The sequence below is a fragment of the Nilaparvata lugens genome, chromosome 2, assembly GCF_014356525.2.
Source record: "Nilaparvata lugens isolate BPH chromosome 2, ASM1435652v1, whole genome shotgun sequence".
NCBI lineage: Eukaryota > Metazoa > Arthropoda > Insecta > Hemiptera > Delphacidae > Nilaparvata > Nilaparvata lugens.
In genome coordinates, this window is record NC_052505.1 from 70867962 (window position 1) to 70888660 (window position 20699).

A 20699-nucleotide genomic window follows, 5' to 3' on the forward strand; every position below is an offset into this window, starting at 1 on the left:
CTCTAACGTCATCGGCATCTCTACGAGAGCGTTCATCTAAAGGTACGTTTTCGTTTATGCGAACTTTTCCGCAGTCGACGACGGCAAGCATTGTTGACATTCATATTGTCCAAATTTCAAGTGTGCTAAAACAGCTGATTAAATAACTTTTTCATTATTTGTCTTTATTAATAAAGAAATAAACATTTTCAATAATATCAAAATATTGCCATTTAAAAGTATAAAAAAGTATAAGCTCAACCTGCTCCATTAAAACATAATTTAACATAATCTTTTAAGTTATGTAGACAGATTGAAATCTACCCAATCTGAGATTCTCTCCCTGTCATGGTCGACGACGGCATTTACGCATAAACGAAAACCCACTTTAACAGAGACGACTGAGCGTGTCTGCACAGAAAACAAGATTGCAGGTTATGTTTTTTCTTGGTTACCTACTAAGATCTTCGAAATCCGCTACCGGTATTGTAGAAGTTATTTTCGTTTTTATAAAATGGAAAGTGAGAGTGATGAGGAGTTTGTTCTAACTCCGCCGAACATTGGACACGAAGCTGAAAATGTAACTGAAAATTTGCTTCCGGAAAAATCAAAGGAACTATACATCAAGCGATATGATTTATTCGTTGAATGGTGCAAGAAGAATTGTGGTGGAACAGTAAGAATTTCAGAAAACGTAATCCTTGTTTACCTCTCACAACAAGCACAGGTATGTAGCCCAAGTTATTTATGGACCATTTATTCAATGTTGAAAGCAACAATTATTGTGAAACACAACATAGACATCAGTAATTTTACGAAAGTGGGTGCTTTTCTGAAAAAGAAAAATGTAGGCTATCAACCTAAGAAGTCTAAAACATTCACCAAAGAGGAGGTAAATAAATTCCTGTTAAATGCTCCAGATGAACAATACTTATTGAAAAAAGTAGCCTTGATTTTTGGTATTTGTGGAGCTTGCCGAATGGGTGAATTGTGCAATATGACTGTTAGTGACATTGAGGACAAAGATTCAATTCTCATAGTTAATGTACCTGATTCTAAAACCAACAAGGGACGTGTTTTCACTGTGATCAATGGCACACAACGAGACATAGACTACTTATATTATTTCAGAAAGTATTTAAATTTAAGACCAAAGACAACAAAATCACCCCGGCTATTTTTAAGTTTTAAAAATGGGAGATGCTACAATCAAGCCATGGGGAAAAATTCCCTGGGAAAAATACCCATGAGTATTGCACAATACTTACAACTTCCCAATCCTAGCTTGTATACTGGACACGCTCTAAGGCGGACTTCAGCTACTTTGCTGGTTAATGCTGGAGGAACAATGACCCAGCTTAAAAGACATGGCGGATGGAAGAGTACTACTGTCGCCGAAGGCTATATTGAAGGAAATAAAATACAAACAGCAAACAGGATTTTGAACCAAACAACAAGCAACATTGATTTAAATCACACTTCATCTGGGCCTATGCCAGTGGCCACAACACACCAGCTTCAATCCAGTTCCAGCGATGTTGATGAAACTTCAACTAGGCCTATGCCAGTGGCTGCTACGCACCAGTTTCAATCCAGTTCCAGAGATGTTGATGAAACTTCAACTAGGCCTATGCCAGTGGCCACAACACACCAGTTTCAATCCAGTTCCAGCGATGTTGATGAAACTTCAACTAGGCCTATGCCAGTGGCCACAACACACCAGCTTCAATCCAGTTCCAGCGATGTTGATCACACTTCAACTAGGCCTATGCCAGTGGCTGCAACGCACCAGTTTCAATCCAGTTCTGTTCTATCAACCCCGAACACGGTCTTTCAAAATTGTGATGGGTGCACAATAACAATAAACAATTACTATCAGAAGTAGGCTTTTACACTATCAACAATCATCTCTATCAACAATCATCATCTATACTATAAACTATAAACTATCTATATATAATAGTTAATACGCGACATGGAATTTTGTGACTCATAAGGAAACTATAAACTATCAACTATCAACTATCAACTAGCAACTATCAACAAATTATTATCAGAGGTGAGCTAAATTTTGTTTTTAAAAAAATAGTGTGAAAGCGTGAAGATGTAGTAAAATTATTCATTGTTATAGGTATTGGTGTAGGTGGAGGAAAAATGTTGTGTGCATCACGGGACTAAAGTACTTATTCTCCCTCAGGGAAATTGTCGCCCTCGGCTACGCCATCGGGCGACAACAGTTTCCCTCAGGGAGAAAAAGTTGCACTTTAGTCCCTAGATGCACAAATAACTAATTACACTATCTATAGCAATGGAGTTCATTTTTCTGATCACCCAATTAATGCACACCATATGAAGAATGAATCTGTAAGCGTTAACAAGGAACCAGGCATAAGCTTTGTGCGAGAATAGATCAAGAGAAACATAACAGATGGCTAGTTTTAAAGCACAATAAAGTCTTACATTTCATCAAGAAGGCTGATGTTGGAGCTGCTTTTTCATTCAGGTATTCTGGGCACGTGTACTAAAGCTGGGACGCAAAGATTCGGGGCGCCATAGACTGAATACGAACAAGATTATTTTAAAAGGGCTAAAAAAGGCGGCGTTTTTTGTGATTTCTACCGAAAAATAACATTAATTTGTTGAGTGTGGTAAAAAATCCTGACTCCGGAAGCATTCAATATTCTATTTATTTATTTCATTTAAAGTATAAAGCAAACAGATAATACAATTATTAAGAACAGAAAAAACAGGCTATTGCCGATATATTAGCTTCTTTTTCGTTCCAAATAATCCGAATATTTCAGCTATTCAGGTGATATTTTTAGATGATTATGAGGATGCTGCACTTACTGAATGATCTATAGTAATTTTTTCTTGGAAAATAATGTAATAGGATCAATGATATGATCATTTGCTTAGAGTAGATGCTAGATAAGCTAGTTGTAAGGTTATCATAAGGTTATGCTAAGCTTTCCGGATTGATTTTGTGACTATCTAGATAATTGTATCTATTCGAATACAATACAAGAGATATGATTACACAACACATTAACATGCTCGAGAAAATCTAAATGAGTCCATGGTATGATCCTAACATGTTCGGCCACAAATCTTCAGAGATTTCGTTCTTATAAATCACTTGCTTACCCGGCGAACTTCGAACCGCAAAAAAGTCAATGTATCTCATGTCACACTTGACTGTATTTGATGGATCATAAAATTTATTTATTTACAATCAATATTTTCATTTACATCTCAATACGGACTTCCTATGTGCTTAAAACTACCGTTTTAATACCAGTAAACAATTTTATCACAGAGTGATGTGTTTATTGAAGCTGGTAAGTTTAGATGCTAAATCATATTATCACAACATGATCTTGAATCATGATGATCTTCCCGTTCTACGTTAGCCGTTCGGCCGACAATTTCGAAAACATAGGTCGGTAAAATGGATTAATATTTATAATTATTATTATTAGCCTCCCTATTAAAATAATTTCTGGTCAGAAACCATCCCCAATATTCACACAACATATTCCCAAAGTTTCATGCCGTTCTGTCAAGTAGTTTTCGAGTCTATAGGGAACAAACAAACACACAAACAGACATTCATTTTTATATATAGAGATTATGATTTTGGAATCCATGTTCTTAATTACTTCAAAGAAACTAAATATATCTAAATCTCAATGATAGTAGATAATATTATGCTGATGAGCTTGACAATGAATCGAAGAACAGAATGCTTGAAATTTCAATAAATTTCGAAAACAGTGTTATCTACAACCAATTAAGATGTAATTCGCTTGTTACATGAAATATGATTAGATGTTATAGTCAGCAGAGTTTGGAAAACTGCTAAATTGATTAATTAATGACCGTTGATTTATTAATAACATTCAGTAGGTCACTGAATTGATATTATTGTAAACTATATTGCACAAATTCCGAATCGTACTAAGAATATATTATAGTATTAAATTTCCACGTAATAATTAATTCAGGTTCTATGAACTTTCAATTATGCTCTAGGCCTGATTTGCCTTGATGTAGTTGTAACACTTTCATGACTTTACTGTGCATTTTCATGATTTGAGAGACGAATGAAGAGTGGGTGTGCGATCATTATACAAATTGAAGCTTTTCAAAGTTGAGATATTCTTATTATGATAATAATATAAGAGTGATGAGAATTATTGATTAAGATGAAGTTTTATTTTTAGGATCAAATAATGACACATTTTTGTAACACATGGAAAATCTCTGGATGTGGACTGTGGAAGAACTGGTCCAACTAGTACTAAAGTACTAGTACTGAAGTATTGTTCGAATTCTATCCTCAACAGAAACTTGAATACTATCTAGACTTGACTAAATAAAGATTTCAATTCCCATTAACAATTTTTCAATAGCCTCAATCTATAATGAATTGAATGTTTTATGAATTAATTTTTCAGGATAACAAAGGGATTTCAGAAAACTCATGCTAGCATAGATGACGGATTTGAAAAAAATAATCTGGATTATGTGAATCCATTTGCTTCACTAATAAGTTCTAGATTGTTGTTGACGATACAATCACCAGCTTTATCTTTCGGGAAAGACTCAGAGATACCGATAAGAGATCTTCTCAATTTACCGATTAGCACAGACTGTGAATAGTGGGTATTCCCGATCTAATCAAATTGAGAAATCCTTTTTTTTCATCATGCTCTTCCACTCTTCTATTATGATTCAATATACAATATATTAAATACACCAATAACACTCAACACTCTATAAACATTCTCGCTGATATGTCGCATTCTTAGCTTGGTGATTCGAATGGTCACATGAATATAGTGAGAGGTGAATGGATATTTTTATAAGATAGTAACTTAGAGCATGTTCTATGAAATATCACACGTTCATCTAACAGGTATCTACCAGATTCATCCGATCTCTATTTGAATTTTGTAGCATTACCCCTGTTATCAGAATGAATTATTGATCAAAATATTTTGATGTAAATAAGAGAGATGTTTTGTGGATTTCCTGGTAACAATTGTTGTTGAAAAGGTGTATTTGGTAATTGAACTAGGGTTATTATTGCCAATCATGAATTATTATTGCTTAGCTCATAAATTTTAAATGATCAATTGTAGAACTATTTTAGAAAAAGACTTCAGTTGTATAACGAAGTTGAGGAATAATGGAGGTCTAGTTTATAAAAATCGTATCTATAGATGGAAAACATGTATAACCTAAGCAACCTAGATTCACGTTATTAGGGACTAAGGGTTGAATGTTTCAGAGGACCTCACTTTTATCCATGCTTATGTTAACGGAGCAGAGAATCTTCATAGCAGAACAATTATTATAGGTCATCAAAAACATTTTATAAATTAGTATCTTTCCAATATTAGTATTTAATATGACTGGGAGGTTGACCGTGAATATGGGTGATGTACATGCATTCTACATTATAAGTTTTGCGGATGAACGTGTAAACCACACGTGAATGAATAGGCAACATTGATCCCTCAATGGATGCCTGAACATGATTTCCGATGTGACAGTAGGGCATAATGGCGTGTAAACTTCATTCTAAAATAGCAGATATTTTTTAAATACTCAAGTGGAAACATTCACGTTAAAGCTTGCACTATTTATTAATAACAAACAACGCAGCCATCTCTAGTAGAATGCCCTGGCTCCAGCGAAATGACAACGTTTGATAACTAGGTCCAGTCATAGTTGGACCAAGTTGGAAGATCAGCGAGTAAATATGATCACTAGTTAAGATTTCCACGAGTTAACTGTATAAGCAAGTAAACATGAAATGATTTGGTATTGCATTAAGAATAACGAGTTTCACTTCGTACATCTCACCAGTAAATAGCTCAATCTAGACCTAGGTAGTGTTAAAGCGTTTTCAGCTCGTTGGTAATGGTGTCCTACATAGATAATGGACACTGATGGAATACTGTTTCCTAGATAATTATTATTATGATGATTATAAAACTAAGTTTTGTACATTCTATGATTTTCAATTACATCGAATGTGAAATTTCTAATAAATATTACGCCCAAGTTTAGTTACACTCATGTCGATATTTGGACGTAAGATTTTTTGCCATCCTTGAACATAACTTAGCAAACACATGATCTAAGTAAATTATGATGTGTATGCCAAGTTTCATTCGAAGTAAAAAAATATGAGGATGGCGAAGAATCGTACGTCCAAAAATCTATAGCGTGTAACTGACTTAAGAGGTTTATGCTAGCACTAAGACACTGCACTCCTTATGAATAGAGACACTTTGCACAGCACACGGTGAACATTACATAAAGAAGGTGGTATTTGATTAGTGTTTGTACTGACCTAAAACTTGAGCAGGGGTGAATGACCCAGTGTCCGGCGGCCTTTTGTCGGATGCGCTCCTTCATGAGGGCCTTTTTACTGCCGAACAGCTTCATGGCGAGTTTGTTGTCGGTGGGCTGGAAAAGGGCCTGCAGCTGGTTCTTGAGGAAGCTCTGCTTGCCGGAGTCGGGGGCGGAGCCGCCTCCGCCCGAGTGTGGCCCGTGCATGGGAGCGGGCCCCGGCTCCTCCTTGGGGGTGCCGTAGAGGCTGAGGTCGTCGCCGCCAAAGTGCACTTTACCGCCCCCGGTGGGCCCGCCACCCCCGCCCCCGCCGATCGGCGTGAACATGTCGTTTGGCAGCAGCAGGGTCTCGTCGTCCAAGGCTGTCACCAGCGAGTCGGTGCACGTGTTGGTGTTCTCGATGCTGATCTTGATGGAGTCATCGTTGTTGCTGTGGATGCTGCTGTTGTTGTTGAGCCGCGGTGAGCGGATCTCCTCGACCGACTGAGCCGATGCCGACAGTCGACCGTTGCAGGCCAGCTTGAGGCTCGGCGCGCGCCGGCTCCCCCCGCCACCACCTCCGCCCCCGACCCCCAGACCACCCCCACCACCCCCACCTTCGCCACCGCCGCCGCCACCGCCACCTCCGCCACCCGTCTCCCTGCAACCACAACAACAACCCTCTGTCAATAACGTTGAACACGTGTAAACATACTCAACTAACTGTACGAATATCTCTCTCTGTACTACCAAAGATAAAAGATAATATAAGAAGATGTTGAAGATGTTCGGCTTGTTAACTCAAGCCGTTAGTCCTAGTAATTCTTTTTCGTGAAGCTATGTGACGCTTGCAGTCTCTCATACTGTGCCATTTTACACTCTCACGTGGCCAAAATAGTAATAATAAACAGTAGTCAACAGTAATTAATTTGAATTAACATAAAATCGGCTTGAAATTTGAAACATAAACGTTCTATAGCATGGGATATCTTCTTTTGCTATCTTTTCTCTATGGTGCCACTAAGAGATACTGTATTATAGCAATAAATCATTTCCAACAAAGTACAACATTATTATCAATGGAAATATCAACAATGAACACCTGTGAATACGAATGGGGAATAAATACTTATGCTATTTGGAGAACATAATAATCAATATAGTGGAATATTATTTATATATTAGAAAAGTGTATTAACACTTTCTCCTCACCGCAAGTTTTCTTAGCAAAGGGAGTTAGAGGATTCTGATTTGTTCAATTCTTTTATCAATTATCGCATCATGTTGATGGGGAGGATATTATTTTATATCCTCCTTAGAGAATCGACAATTATTTGTTGAAACACCGCCGATTTATGAAGTTACATTACAATTCTAATTGCATTTTTAATTCTCATTGATTTATTTCTCATATTTTGTATAATTCGTTGAATAATTAGCATTACCCACATTTAATGTAAATTAGTGTATAAGCCAGTAAATATTGTAACATACATAAATAAAGAAATCTAATCTAATCTAATCAATATCAAACGAGAATATGTTGATTTTGGGAAGTATGAGAAGCGCAGTGTGAAATTTGGAGGACTTGATCACCAGCTAATTTTGGAACTGAACGGCTCTGCTAGTATCTTTGCAATGCGTCACTAGAATCAATAGCGGAAACCACCAATCACATCAGCTCATAACAGTCTGCTATTATTGTCAACTTGGACACGTGATGTTCAGTCCTGAGGGATGCAAGGCAAGGGGGATGGGGGAAGCTTCCCAGCATACATGATTGGTCTATTACTGTAGGCATTCGGCACTGAACTGCAGTCGGCGTTTAGCATGGCTTTATTAGGGATCTATTAGTTGGCAATATTGATAACATGTTGGATGGAAGTAATCCAATACTTCTCACTTTGTGTATCCATCCATTCATCCACCTCAATTGAGATAATATTACTATTGTTCAGTTTAGTGAATGAGACATCTTAACCCATCCATTCATTAGAAATGTGAGGGAAATAACTGATTTTGGTACAATGTATCACTACAAGCAGGGACCCTGATAAATGAACGGAAATATTCAATATTATCAATCAACAATGTAGATTGGAACAATCCATGACTATTTGCCTCATCAATGTTTAACTGGCTTTTTTGAAATCAACAGATTTCTTCTGGCTTCTTTGGAAAATCAGATCATTACAAAAATTAGCAGATTTTGAAATAAGTAAAGTGAACCAACCTTTCATACTATCATAGGTTTGGAAAATTTCGTAAATTTCAAAGAATGAGTGTGTTTGCCGAGAAAATATTTACTGATAACGAATGATAATGATTATTCGTAATCAATTTGATCTACTGTATTAATAATTAATCGACTAGTAGTGAACAATGTAATTATTTCGAGAAAGCTTAAAATTCAATGTCCATCAATATCCAACCAGACTAACAAAATTGTTGTAACAGCCATTACTACATAATTTTTTCGTTATTTTGATCAGCTGGTACACTATTAAATAAGCGCTTGCTGTTTTCTTTTTACGACGTTGAAAAAAATTGAAAAAGAACAGGAAATGCGGTCCACTGATCCAGCATTCGACAAGTTGAATGTGAATGCCAACATCATTGTTAGTTGACTATTCGTAGAGCATGCAATTCTGTTAGTGGCAAGTTCAAGCTGACATTGACTGAATTTCTTGTGCTCCATTTAACATCGGAATGACGGCGTTGCGTATTAACATCGCATTCCCTATTATCCTGACAGTCATTAGCTCTTAATATCTTGTAGGTAATTAATAGATCAAAAATTATTGGTTGATATCTATTAATTTGAAAACTAAGTACGTCTTAGTGATCATTCCAGCTCAATTAGCACAAGAATGACTAAAAAAGGTTTTGCAATTCATAAGGAAGAGGTCTGCCAAGTCCTCTAATTAAGAGCTGCAAAAATTGACATTTGATGAAAAATAAATCATAAGGCATAGAAGTATCAATCATACTAATGACGAGGAAGGTTGAAATTTAACTATTGAATCATCAATTATTCTTTAATTTCTTGTGGTTTGATTTCTGTTTTGTCAATTAGCGCTATCTATTACTAGAACAGCTTTGCCTGTCTCGCAGAAAATTCTGGAAAAATCTTGTTTTCGTCTAAATAGTATAATTTGAAGTACAATCATTGAACTCTGATGAATAATATAGCTTCCTATAAACATGTCAGAATTGTAACTTCTCTAGTAAGTTTCCAGTATAAAATATTTATTGGATTTGCAATAAATTAGATCATGAAAACAGCCCAGATTCTAACTAGGAAAAACAGATTAATTAATAGTCCTCATTGCATGTAAACCACTTCAAATTAATTGATCTGATCAAAACTTTCAGCATCACTTTATTTATTTGTATACACACAATTGAAGTGTGTTGAGATATAAATTTAACTTTAATAAATTTGAATTAGACACGCTCTAAAATATTATTAAAGATGTGATTTGGCCGAAGACAGAAGAATTTTTCAAGACCAAGCAACGCTCTCCACACTTTTGAAGACTATTAGAAATGTTGAGGATGGCTGCCAACTGCCCCTGACCGTCAGCACTCGTAAAAACCGGCTCCGCTCGTAATCGTAAACTGACGGATTCCAATTGAATCTAGCTGAGCTAACTGACGCCCATCATTGCCTGATGCCAATCGGCAAGCAAGCTGATTTCGCCACATCGATTGATTCAGCACCTCAACTGATCAATCTTATCACATTCATCATCAACCTTCAGCTAAAATGCTGATCGCACTCCTCTAAACGTCTCTTCTGCACGAAACAAGATTTCATTCTAGAGCTCAGTGCCTAGAAATGAAACTCAACAAGGATCCATTTCTACATTAGAACTGTACACTGATTCAGAGATATGGAAGCTCTTTTTTTATATTCTATCATATATTCATTTTCAAATTTTCTTTAACTCTTGAGTTAGCTCACAGAACGATATCAGGCACGTTGTAGAAATAGTATCTTACGTCACAAAGATGGGAAGGGGTCTTTTGCAGGCGAGAATGATGTTTCTAGTCGAGGCGTTAGACGAGACTAGAATTTCATTCGAGCTCTGCAAAAGTGACGTCCAAGTAACGTACACTATTTTTTGTCGTAACAATCTAAAGAAGATAGGAAACATTACCTGCTTGTGCTGAAGTTACTACATGCATTCTATAAACATAACCTAGTTTACAAATTCCGAATCAGGAATTTTGTGGAAGTTGACAAAACTTCCACCTGGAGCGCTAAAGGTGGTTTTTTGTAGCCAAGGTCTATAAATACAGGTCATGACACCCCGTGATGCATTGCAGAATCGCCATTTTATGGGGTCCTAGTTAACCAATTTTCAAATTTATCAGGTGTTATCATTATTGATTGAACAACATGATGTGCTATTTTCTAATATTGTTCGAGTGATATTGCTTGGCTTTGAATTGTAAAATAACTTGTTCCGACAGAATATAATAGTATTTAGATTCCAACTAGGAACTGAATTGTTGATTTTTAGATTTAATTGATCGGGAGCTTGAAACTCTTTTTGAAATTGGCCTAGCATATTTCTGTCTTGTCCCAATGCCTATTGAATCATAATCCTTGAGTTACAAGAATAAGAACAATTTTTAATAATAAATAAATGGATAATTGAAGCATTTATTATTGAAATTTCATTATTAAAAAATTGAAAACCTGAATTCACATATTATCTGAACTAGAATTATTGTTTTTAAAATGCACAATTTTGTAATGAGCAAATTGAATTACATTGGATTTTCAAATGTACCGCCATTAAGACCCCATAAAATGACCGCTCCATAAGTAACATGAGTATCATGACCTGTATTTATAGACCTTGTTTGTAGCAGTTTTGCTGTTCCTATTCCGGAACTAGGAAACATACTCGACTGTAAAGAATATGGTTTCATTACAGTACAGAATGCTGTAATGAGAATCATATGTTTATTTTATCTGCAAACAGCTGTTTAGCAGCTTGATGTCATGCATGGAAAACACGTGAGATTGAATGACTATGACAAAAATAATATTATTTTTTGTCTCAGAATTCGAAGATCAAGCATTATAACGCCTGCGACAACAAAATGATTTATCCAAGATATCTGGAGCATAGAAGTAATATTAACTCTTTTTATAAATTTTATAAATTTTTTATACAATTAATCATTAAAAGCCTGGAGGATATAAGAATGAGACATCACACATAATGATTAAGACCAATTATTGAGCCAATATATATAAAGTATTATGTGCGGTGAAAATCTCAAAGAAAAATTAGAGATTTCTACCCTTATTGTGGGAGGTTTAGTCAACATTTTAATACAGTGAGCTTAGTATGAGAAACTCGAATATCTCTCCCTTCATATCAATCTTGAGTGAAACATACGATGTAATTTTGTAGCATATAATCTTTAGGTCAGTTAATAAGACACCGGTAACATGACATCGGTCATCATTTTCAATAATCATAGAATAGATATCTCACTTTCTCCAGGAAAACATAAGCAAGCAAAGATTGGGGGATGATTGCATGGAATTTGAGTTCAGAGCTCAATGATACAAGTTGTAAGTTTAGAGTTTAGAACGAAGAGCATAGTACTGCACATTGCACTAGTACTAAGATGTTGATTGAGATTTGGGCTTGCAGCAGTGGCAGTGGGAAGGAGATGAGTGGGTAATTGCTCCCCGTAGTAATTGTAGCACTGTTAAATGGCACAATGATTTACAACCTTGAAACGTTTCGAGCAAAACACGAAAATTATTGCCGTATTTTACAGCTGCGTAACAGCCACTCCCACTCCCACTTCTTACTTCATAATTTCAGTCTCAACATGACAATTGCTTCTTTTCATCCTACACTTTCCGAAAATTTTTATCATTTCAGAAAACAATTAACCCATCCCTAACTCAACAAACTTAGTTAGGATTCTTGACCTCTTGACTACTACAAAAACACTAAAAACTCTTGGTCTGGTTTGTTATTATAATCATACAGTATAATAATACATATAATCATGCTATTGGTACTTTTACAAAATAGGAACTCTTTTTTGAAGAGGATTTGAATTATAGTGCTAATAGCTCATAGTTATACTTCCTAATCAAAGAACATTGCAGGGTCGTCTCTATAGGAAAAACTATATAGGTAAGTGAAAACTAAATCGTAAAACGATAAATGTATAGCCTATCAATCTATTTTTCTAATCTTGATGAGCTTCAAAAATTAGAGCGAACATTTTAATGCATTGTCCATCTTATTTAGCCTCATTTTTCACAATTTTAGTCTAATTGTTAACTCCTGTTACATATGAGTGTATCAAAATTTAGATTTATTTATTGGATAGAGTAAACAATACAGTAGTCGGAAAAGAAAAAAAAGGCTATTGCCCAAAACTTCTTCAATTTCCTTATTTTGTCTTAAATTGTCCAAATACTATGTAGCTTATGTCCATTTCAATTTATACATTAAATCAGATTGTAACTGCTGTATCATTTACTCGTATATCGTACTGCTCATCTCACATTCGGCAACGCGCAGTAGAATTTCTTCAAATTGCCATAGTTTAAATATTTAAAAATTTATCATGAAAACGATGATGGATATCTTTAGTGTATTTCCCATATTTATGAATACTTGTAATAGAGTTTGTTGGTGGATTCACAAGAAACGCAGCTAAGAAAATTATTTTTACAATAATGAACTGTTGGGTCGTTTTTTGTGAGATATGAAGTTTTTCAATTAAACAATCATTTATGCGTTTATCAAGTTATTTTGAGCTCTCAGTGATCATCAATCGAATAAATTAGTAAATTAGAATCAATAGTCCTGAATTGATCAAGATTGTTTTTAGAGTTCAACTGGAAGTAATGCACTACTGATTGAAATGCTGCCTTGTCTCGTCTCAAGAGAACGAACGTTGAACGGTTGGTGGGAGTTTACGTTTTTGCAGAGTAGAAAGGAGCTTTTCAAGATCTTGCGGCGCCCGTTCTATTTCAGAGGCGTATTCATTGCTGCCCAGAAGATATTTCAGTAGACGAATCGATATAGTTTGCACAGATTAAACAAGAATTAAGAAGGATAGCAAGAAACACAGGAGTCTTGCCACCGTTGGTGGGGGGGGGATGCTAATGATGTACCCCTGCAGCCCACCGCTTGCTCGCCTCACCGAAATCAAAAGAGGCCCAGCAGCCAGCAGCCAGCACACTCATTAATCAACGTCTTCAACATTGAGTTGTACGCTGAATCCTTGGCTTGTTGTCTCTTTTCTTCGCGTTCACTCGATTTCCACTTTTCAATTGCTTTCTATTAGACTACAAGAGCGGGCTTCAACACCACTAACAAGTAGATACTAATTCATGAGCCCAGTTGCTAAAGATAAAAGAAGACTTATTTTTCTATAGAGAACTTCTCATCCAAGGATTAATGTACACACTTCGAAGAAGAGCATACTCCTACGAAGTAATGTTGATACTTGGAAGAATTAAATGAGAATTAAATCTATTCATTATTAATTAGTGTGAATATCTTGTTACTTAATAAGTAGTAATATCTTATTACTAAATATTCAATTTGTTCTATATAGTTCTACCAATTTTATTGAAATCAAGATAACATAATGTCTCCATCTTATATTCTAATAATGCTCTTCATGCTCCAACCCATGAGAGTTGACTTCAAATGCCAACAGAAATGACCTGCCACTGAACATAAGACAAGTTACCGACGGAGAAATCATTCAATGATGCAATCATGAAATATGAAACTATAAATTGCTTTTAACCCTTGAAATGATAATTCCATTCTTAGTTCGTTGTCAGCAAGTCAATGTTGACAACTTTGTACTTTAACTTAGAAATCTTTGGTAGAAAAGTAATGCAGAGTAGAATAATGGTTGATAGCTATAGGCAATAAAACAATTAATTGCCTCAGAATATAACAAATTCAGTACAATATTCCAATCTTGATTGATTTCTATTAAAATTGTATTTGATATAAATAAATTGAAATTTTAATTGAAAAAAAATTCTACAATTGATGTGACGGTCGTACTAGTGATCCGCCGTGGTTTACATTCTTATTCAATTTCATTCCCAATATTAAAAGAATGATTTCAGCCCCACTAGAGCTCTAAACAGCTTCAGCTGTCAAACTCATCTCACGCGTTGTTGATTGATGGATAAAGTTCATCCAGTTTGACAACAAAGAAATTGAGGTTTACAAGTCTTGCCACACAATGAAACTCACGCCAAAGAGAATCAATCGACTGCAGAGAGCTGTTTTGGTTTTTGAATTTCACAGTATAATACTGTTCATGGGAAGTTTATGTGCTGTGAGGTCTGTATATATGATAGAACTGCGGTGGGTATTGTGCTTGACGGCTGGTACATCCAACATCGTCAGTCTCCAGTGCTTGTCCAAATGACTGTTTTGTTTCAAGAATGATTCTCGTGATGATGATGATGATGTTCGTCGACAAAACAAAAGGCGCTGCACACAATTGTTATTTGTGACGATAGGACAGATTTTCCGGCCTGTTCCTGTCATCAATAGACCGGTGGACTGGCTCTGCACATTGCGCTCACCTATCACTAATTGCCGGACATTCTGTCCAGGCAGGCAATCTCTTCAAAGTTAATTTCTCATTTCGTGGACGACTTGGCTTGAAAATGTTAAATTAGTTATTCTATTCAGAGACTCACTGAATTAATAATTGTTTAGCAGTAAGAACAAAGATGCATGAAATGTTATAAACAATGAATGGATTTGTGAAATATTTTCATGTTTATTGCAATAGATCAAGTATAAATTAGTATCATAAAATATATTCAGCGCAGTATTTGTACGATTGATAAATTAGAGGACCTTGTTTCTTAAAAACAGTTTGTCAATATTATTGGAGGGGTACCAGAATATCTATATTAGATATACAGTAAAATCAATTTCCGATATCAGATATCAAGTAATTTTGATTTTTTGGAAAAAATCTTACTTTTCCGGTATTGCAATTGGTTAGGTGAGTATGATTTTAATCAACCTCAGTTATCAACTTATTATCGTGATGATGTTTTTTTTACATCGTGATATACATATTCTCAATTAAGAGCATTCTTATCATGGCATGAACCAATTTAATTAAGTTATACGAGGGGGTGAAACGGTTCAGGTGAAACATATTACTTGATAAGAGAGAAATTGTCTACAAGAAAACTACCATTTATCAAAATTAACTCCAGTTTCATATATTGCAGCATCGAAATCAGACTATACAGACTGCTGATTTCAGCAGAAAGTGTCGTTACGTTCACTGCAGAACTCTTCAGATGGCACTCCAAATCCACCTTCAATTTTATATTTGACCCACTTCTAATACACATGGAAGAGAAAATTTGACTAAAGTACTGATCGCTGTATTTCAAACAGAGACATGCTAGTGTACTCATCTTTAAGACACCCTTTAGCGAGTAAGTAACACATATCGATTTTTGAACGTTTGATCTTTGCCGTCTTGAATTTGAGTTTTGAAAAATTAAACGGAACTTGGCAAATACATAAACACATAATTTGTTTGCCGAGTTATGATCAATCTAATAGAATCCATGAGGACGGCGAAAATCGTAGCGAAAATAGGTAGGTTGGATTTGATGATACATTAAATTCACCAGAGATGTGATAGATTGACACTCTGCAACCACGTAATAATCGCTAGAATTAAAATACGTTGAGAAGATGTTTCAATACAGTTTTATAATTCATCTATTTATAGAGATCGGACAAACTAGGACGTGAGCGTTGAATTTGACGACACATTAAATTCATCAGAGATGTGATAGATTGACACTCTGCAACCACGTAATAATCGCTAGAATTAAAATACGTTGAGAAGATGTTTCAATACAGTTTTCCAATTCATGTATTTGTTGAGATCGGACAAACTAGGACGTGAAGAGTTTACGACGGATATGGCTGTTCTGTCACAGGACTGTCGAATGACAAGCTGAAGGGTAGAGATGAATACAGAAGCTGTAGCAAGGTTATTATGAGGGTTTTGAGGTGCATTAACATGGGTAGAAGGAGGGTGTTAGCGTTGCCACCTAAGCATTTGTGGTGGTTGAGATCAGGAGGCAGTGGGTCAGATCGAGCTATGAATGACGATGGGTGGTGGAAAGGGATGCAACGGCGAAGCCAGATAAATAATTCAACAGATTTAGATGCTGGGCAGAGTGCACAACGGTATATTATTTGGGAGCAGTCGAACGATGCCCAATTCATCCGGTCTTCACAGCCAACGTCTCTACTATTCCCTGTCAGATGCATTTTTTCCTTCAAAGCTGTCTCTACAGGACTCATAACTATATAGAATGATTAGTGAATGGGATGCTGGATCACATCTTCAAACAATAAAAGTAGCTTGATTGATAAATGTGATGCAAGAACACTTTACGTTCCACTTCAAGAACAAATGGTATAAATTGATTTAATAGGCGAAGAAAGGTGTCAACAATAATGTGAAGTTCAATAAAACTCCTTGAACTTGAATTTCTAGGCATTTATCACCGTATTGTCATCATAGACGTTGATTACAAATGTGATCTTCATTTAAGGCTGTGCAAAGGCTGAAAATAAACTTTCTACTCGTGATATTTTTCAAAGTTTTTTGATTTGTAAATCATCAAGCTATCAAAATAGAAAAGTTGTCTCAGGAAAACATTTTTTCTCTGATCATTACTTTTTAAGATATGAGCGACTGAAGTTTGAATTTTTGGGACAGAACATTTCAAATTCGGTATGATATAAATCCATGAGATTTAGAAGATGGATTCTGCATAGTATTGTTGATCTAGTAAAACAAAAAGTTTCTGAAAATATCAATTTACCAGAAATAACTCAACTAGAAGTTATTTTTGGTTAATTTTAGTAAATTGAATAACTATCTCAAAAATTGATATTTTCAGAAAATTTTTATTTTACTAGATCAACAATACCATGAAGAATCTATCCTCCAAATCTCATGGATTTATCTTATACCGAATTTGAAATGTTCTGTCCCAAAAATTTAAACTTTTGGCGCTCATATCTTAAAAAGTAATGTTAAGAAAAAAATGTTTTCCTGAGAAAAATTTTTCATTTTGATAGCTTAATGATATACAAATCAAAAAACTTTAAAAAATATCACGAGTAAAAAGTTTATTTCTATCCTTTGCACAGCCTTAAATGAAGATCACATTTGTAATCAACGTCTATGATGAAAATATGGTGATAAATGCCTAGAAATTGAAGTTAAAGGATTCTTATTGAACGTCACATTTCTTTGCACAGCCTTAAGAGGAGCATTCTTCGACGAGAACTGTGGGCCTGAAGAAGAAGAATCATTGAATGAATCTTAGACAGTTATTATCATGATAGAAAAACTACCAGGCCTACTACTGTACAAATTTGATTTAATGTGAGTTTTGAAATGTGTATTCACGGTTCAAGTCACTATATCATTTAAATGGGAAGACTGACTTTTTTGCTGACTAAAATGAATTCAACAATTTTGCAATTTTGTGAGCCCTCTATAACTCAGAAAAAGAATTCATTCCATCTATTCTGATGAAAACTCCCATACCAGTTTGTGAGGTCATCTCAATTAAAATTGTAATATTTGACTCTCTCCACATAGGCAACAAGCTGGGACAGGCTTTTTGATGAAGTGAAAACCAATATTCCACTTAATCCATCCAACCAGAAACAACTTTCAAGACCATGTATAGAATTTAATTTTGAAGTAGAAAATAATCATAGTTCTCTAGGTAGAACACTGGTTATGTGACAGGTTCGTTATTGAAGTTCCGCTGCGTTTATCACTTTTATGAACACTGCTCATCCCATAGGAAAGTTATTGGAAATGCCTGAATTACAATTTCATCAATGTTATTTGAATGATATTGATCCGCAACTTGTATTGGGTAGATGTGTAGAATCTGTTGAGAGAAATAGATTCAATCGTTTAAATAGTGATAATATTTTTGTTGAAAATGTTCATCTTCATGTTCGATTTCGATTGGTAATTTCATCCTTTGGAGCATCGCACACGTTTGACTTCATTTTGGCCAACGCATCAATATAGTGAAAAGAATGGATAATGACAACAGAGAAAATGTTGGCTCATTTAGGAAACTGAAAAATGTGAATTGAAAAAACGTAATATCAGCATCCTGTTTTCAATGTAATGTCAATCGCTTCCTACCCAGACTATATCAATTGAACAAAACGACTGCAATACTGGTCCAATAAGCTTTGACCTTCTTGGTACAATTGTGTAGTGTTTTTCATCCAATGACTTGACTGAATGAAACGTTAAAAAAACCGCACAAGTTTTGAAAATATTGAAAAGTGTCTGTTCCAATACAGTAATGTTGAGGAAGAATGCCAATATGGGATCAATAATCCAGAATTCTTACAATGTGGAGCATAATTTGAAACGTATAAGTAAGAAATAAGAAAATCAACGTGGTATATACAGTGAGTATAGAATGTAATGTACATTCCAGATGATTAATACAATGAGGATAATGAAAAGCTCCTTCGACCAAGACATAATAGAGTATAGAATGTACATTCTATTTTTGTATATACTCACTGGGTATATACTTCCTTATCGTCTAATCGACAATAATCTTGTTTAGTTATGATATTTATAAGGAACTGATTTGTTAATAATAAAGTTCACCCTGGTTCATCCTATATTCTAAGTAAATAAAGGGAAATCAACTGTTTTTACAGTGATCTCGTTAAATAGTTCTGATACATAGATTAATAACTCATTGAGTGATAATTTCACTTACAATAGAAGTTTTTTCAACTAAAACTACTGTCTGGACCAAGTATACAGAAGGCTACTATAGACAATACATTGAAATAGCCTATAGTGAGGTCCACGTTATAATGACAGTAGTTGTTCAACTTTGGAATTGCTATCCTTGTCTATCATTCGACAAATCCGGTGGTACTATCCTTTTCTAGCTCCACAACGATGCCAATTATGTTTTTGACAGTGTAGAAATATAGGCCTAATTAATTAATGCATAGAGTCGGCATCGCTATTCTCCTATCTTTATCCACTGTCATTATAACAACATGGACCTCACTATATATCTTTACTCACTGGGACCAACAGTGTTGCTGGGGGGGGGGGGGGGGTTTAGGACGAAGACTATTTTAAAGATAGTCCAAAAATGTTTATGGAATACTACGGTATAATTTCCAGTATAATACTCTAATTAAATTATACTACATTGAAGTATCCTCTAATATCTTCACTCTATGCACAGCATAGAAATATTTTCAGGCTGGCATCAAACTTTTAGACTATTATTTATTTTAAAGCAATCATAACATTGCCCTATATATTCTTTTTTTCTTCAAAATCCGCAACATTTCCGTGGAAGTCTCTGTTGTATGGAGATGAGTATAAAATCCTCAATACTATCTGTCTGGTTTCAGTTTCAGGTCTAGGCACTTTGGCAGTACAAACAAGTTGAGCCGGAGTGCATGCTGTCGCCATCTGTTGTCGAGTCGGTGTACTAACACAGTAGTTGCCGGTGAGGCGACCGGAAAGAGGACAAGGCATCGCATCGCATAGCAGCCAGGCAGGCAACCGACCTACCGCAACGTGGCTTCAGATTCCAGGTGATCGATTGCATGTGAACAGTGAAGCGCAGTCCTCCTCATAGAATGCTCTGCTGTGAGCTTTTCGCTCTTCTTGCAAACCAAACAAACAACTCTATAAAACTACAACATGAATTACTTCTTGAAACTCAATCATTATAATATAGCCTATGTTTCAGTTCTGCTAGCAGACAAGTTTTTCTCAAGCAATATTCATAATTAAATAATATTGAGCAATCAGTACCATTGAGCTGAATATCTTATGTTATAAGAACTCAGTGAGCAATAATGCATTGGAAATGGAGATAATATTATCAATATTATCAAATAAAAATACTAAAAAGTTGTCAAAAACCACAGATATAAATCTATGAATAATTACCACAATATCAACTTCTTAACTACACAAAAAGCTCAATATTATCTATTTTTACTATATTTCTATTACATAAAACACAAACAGGTTGATAGTATCAGACTTCCTAGACTAGTTGTGGTTTCTTAATATTATCGTAAATAACTGGAAATAATCATCCAATAACGCAAAAAGTTGAAAAATTTATATTTGAAAACTAAGAAGAAAAAAAAGAGGAAGAAAGCACGATGAGGTGGTAATGAAAGAGAAAAAGATTCATATTTCTTCATTCATTAGATTTTTCAGATGACCTAACGGGTTAGGGTAAACGCGCA

At 35.2% G+C, this 20699-nt stretch overlaps 1 protein-coding gene across 5 annotated transcripts in view; it reads right to left on the minus strand.

Annotated features, from left to right (window-relative positions):
- LOC111043318 (potassium/sodium hyperpolarization-activated cyclic nucleotide-gated channel 2) overlaps positions 1-20699 on the minus strand; it is a 325145-nt gene that overhangs the window by 164292 nt on the left and 140154 nt on the right. For all 5 annotated transcript variants that reach the window (XM_039421603.1, XM_039421602.1, XM_039421600.1 and 2 more), the window contains exon 2: positions 6347-6985. In XM_039421603.1, the coding sequence (XP_039277537.1) occupies positions 6347-6985 (639 nt within the window). The remainder of the gene's footprint in view (positions 1-6346; positions 6986-20699) is intronic.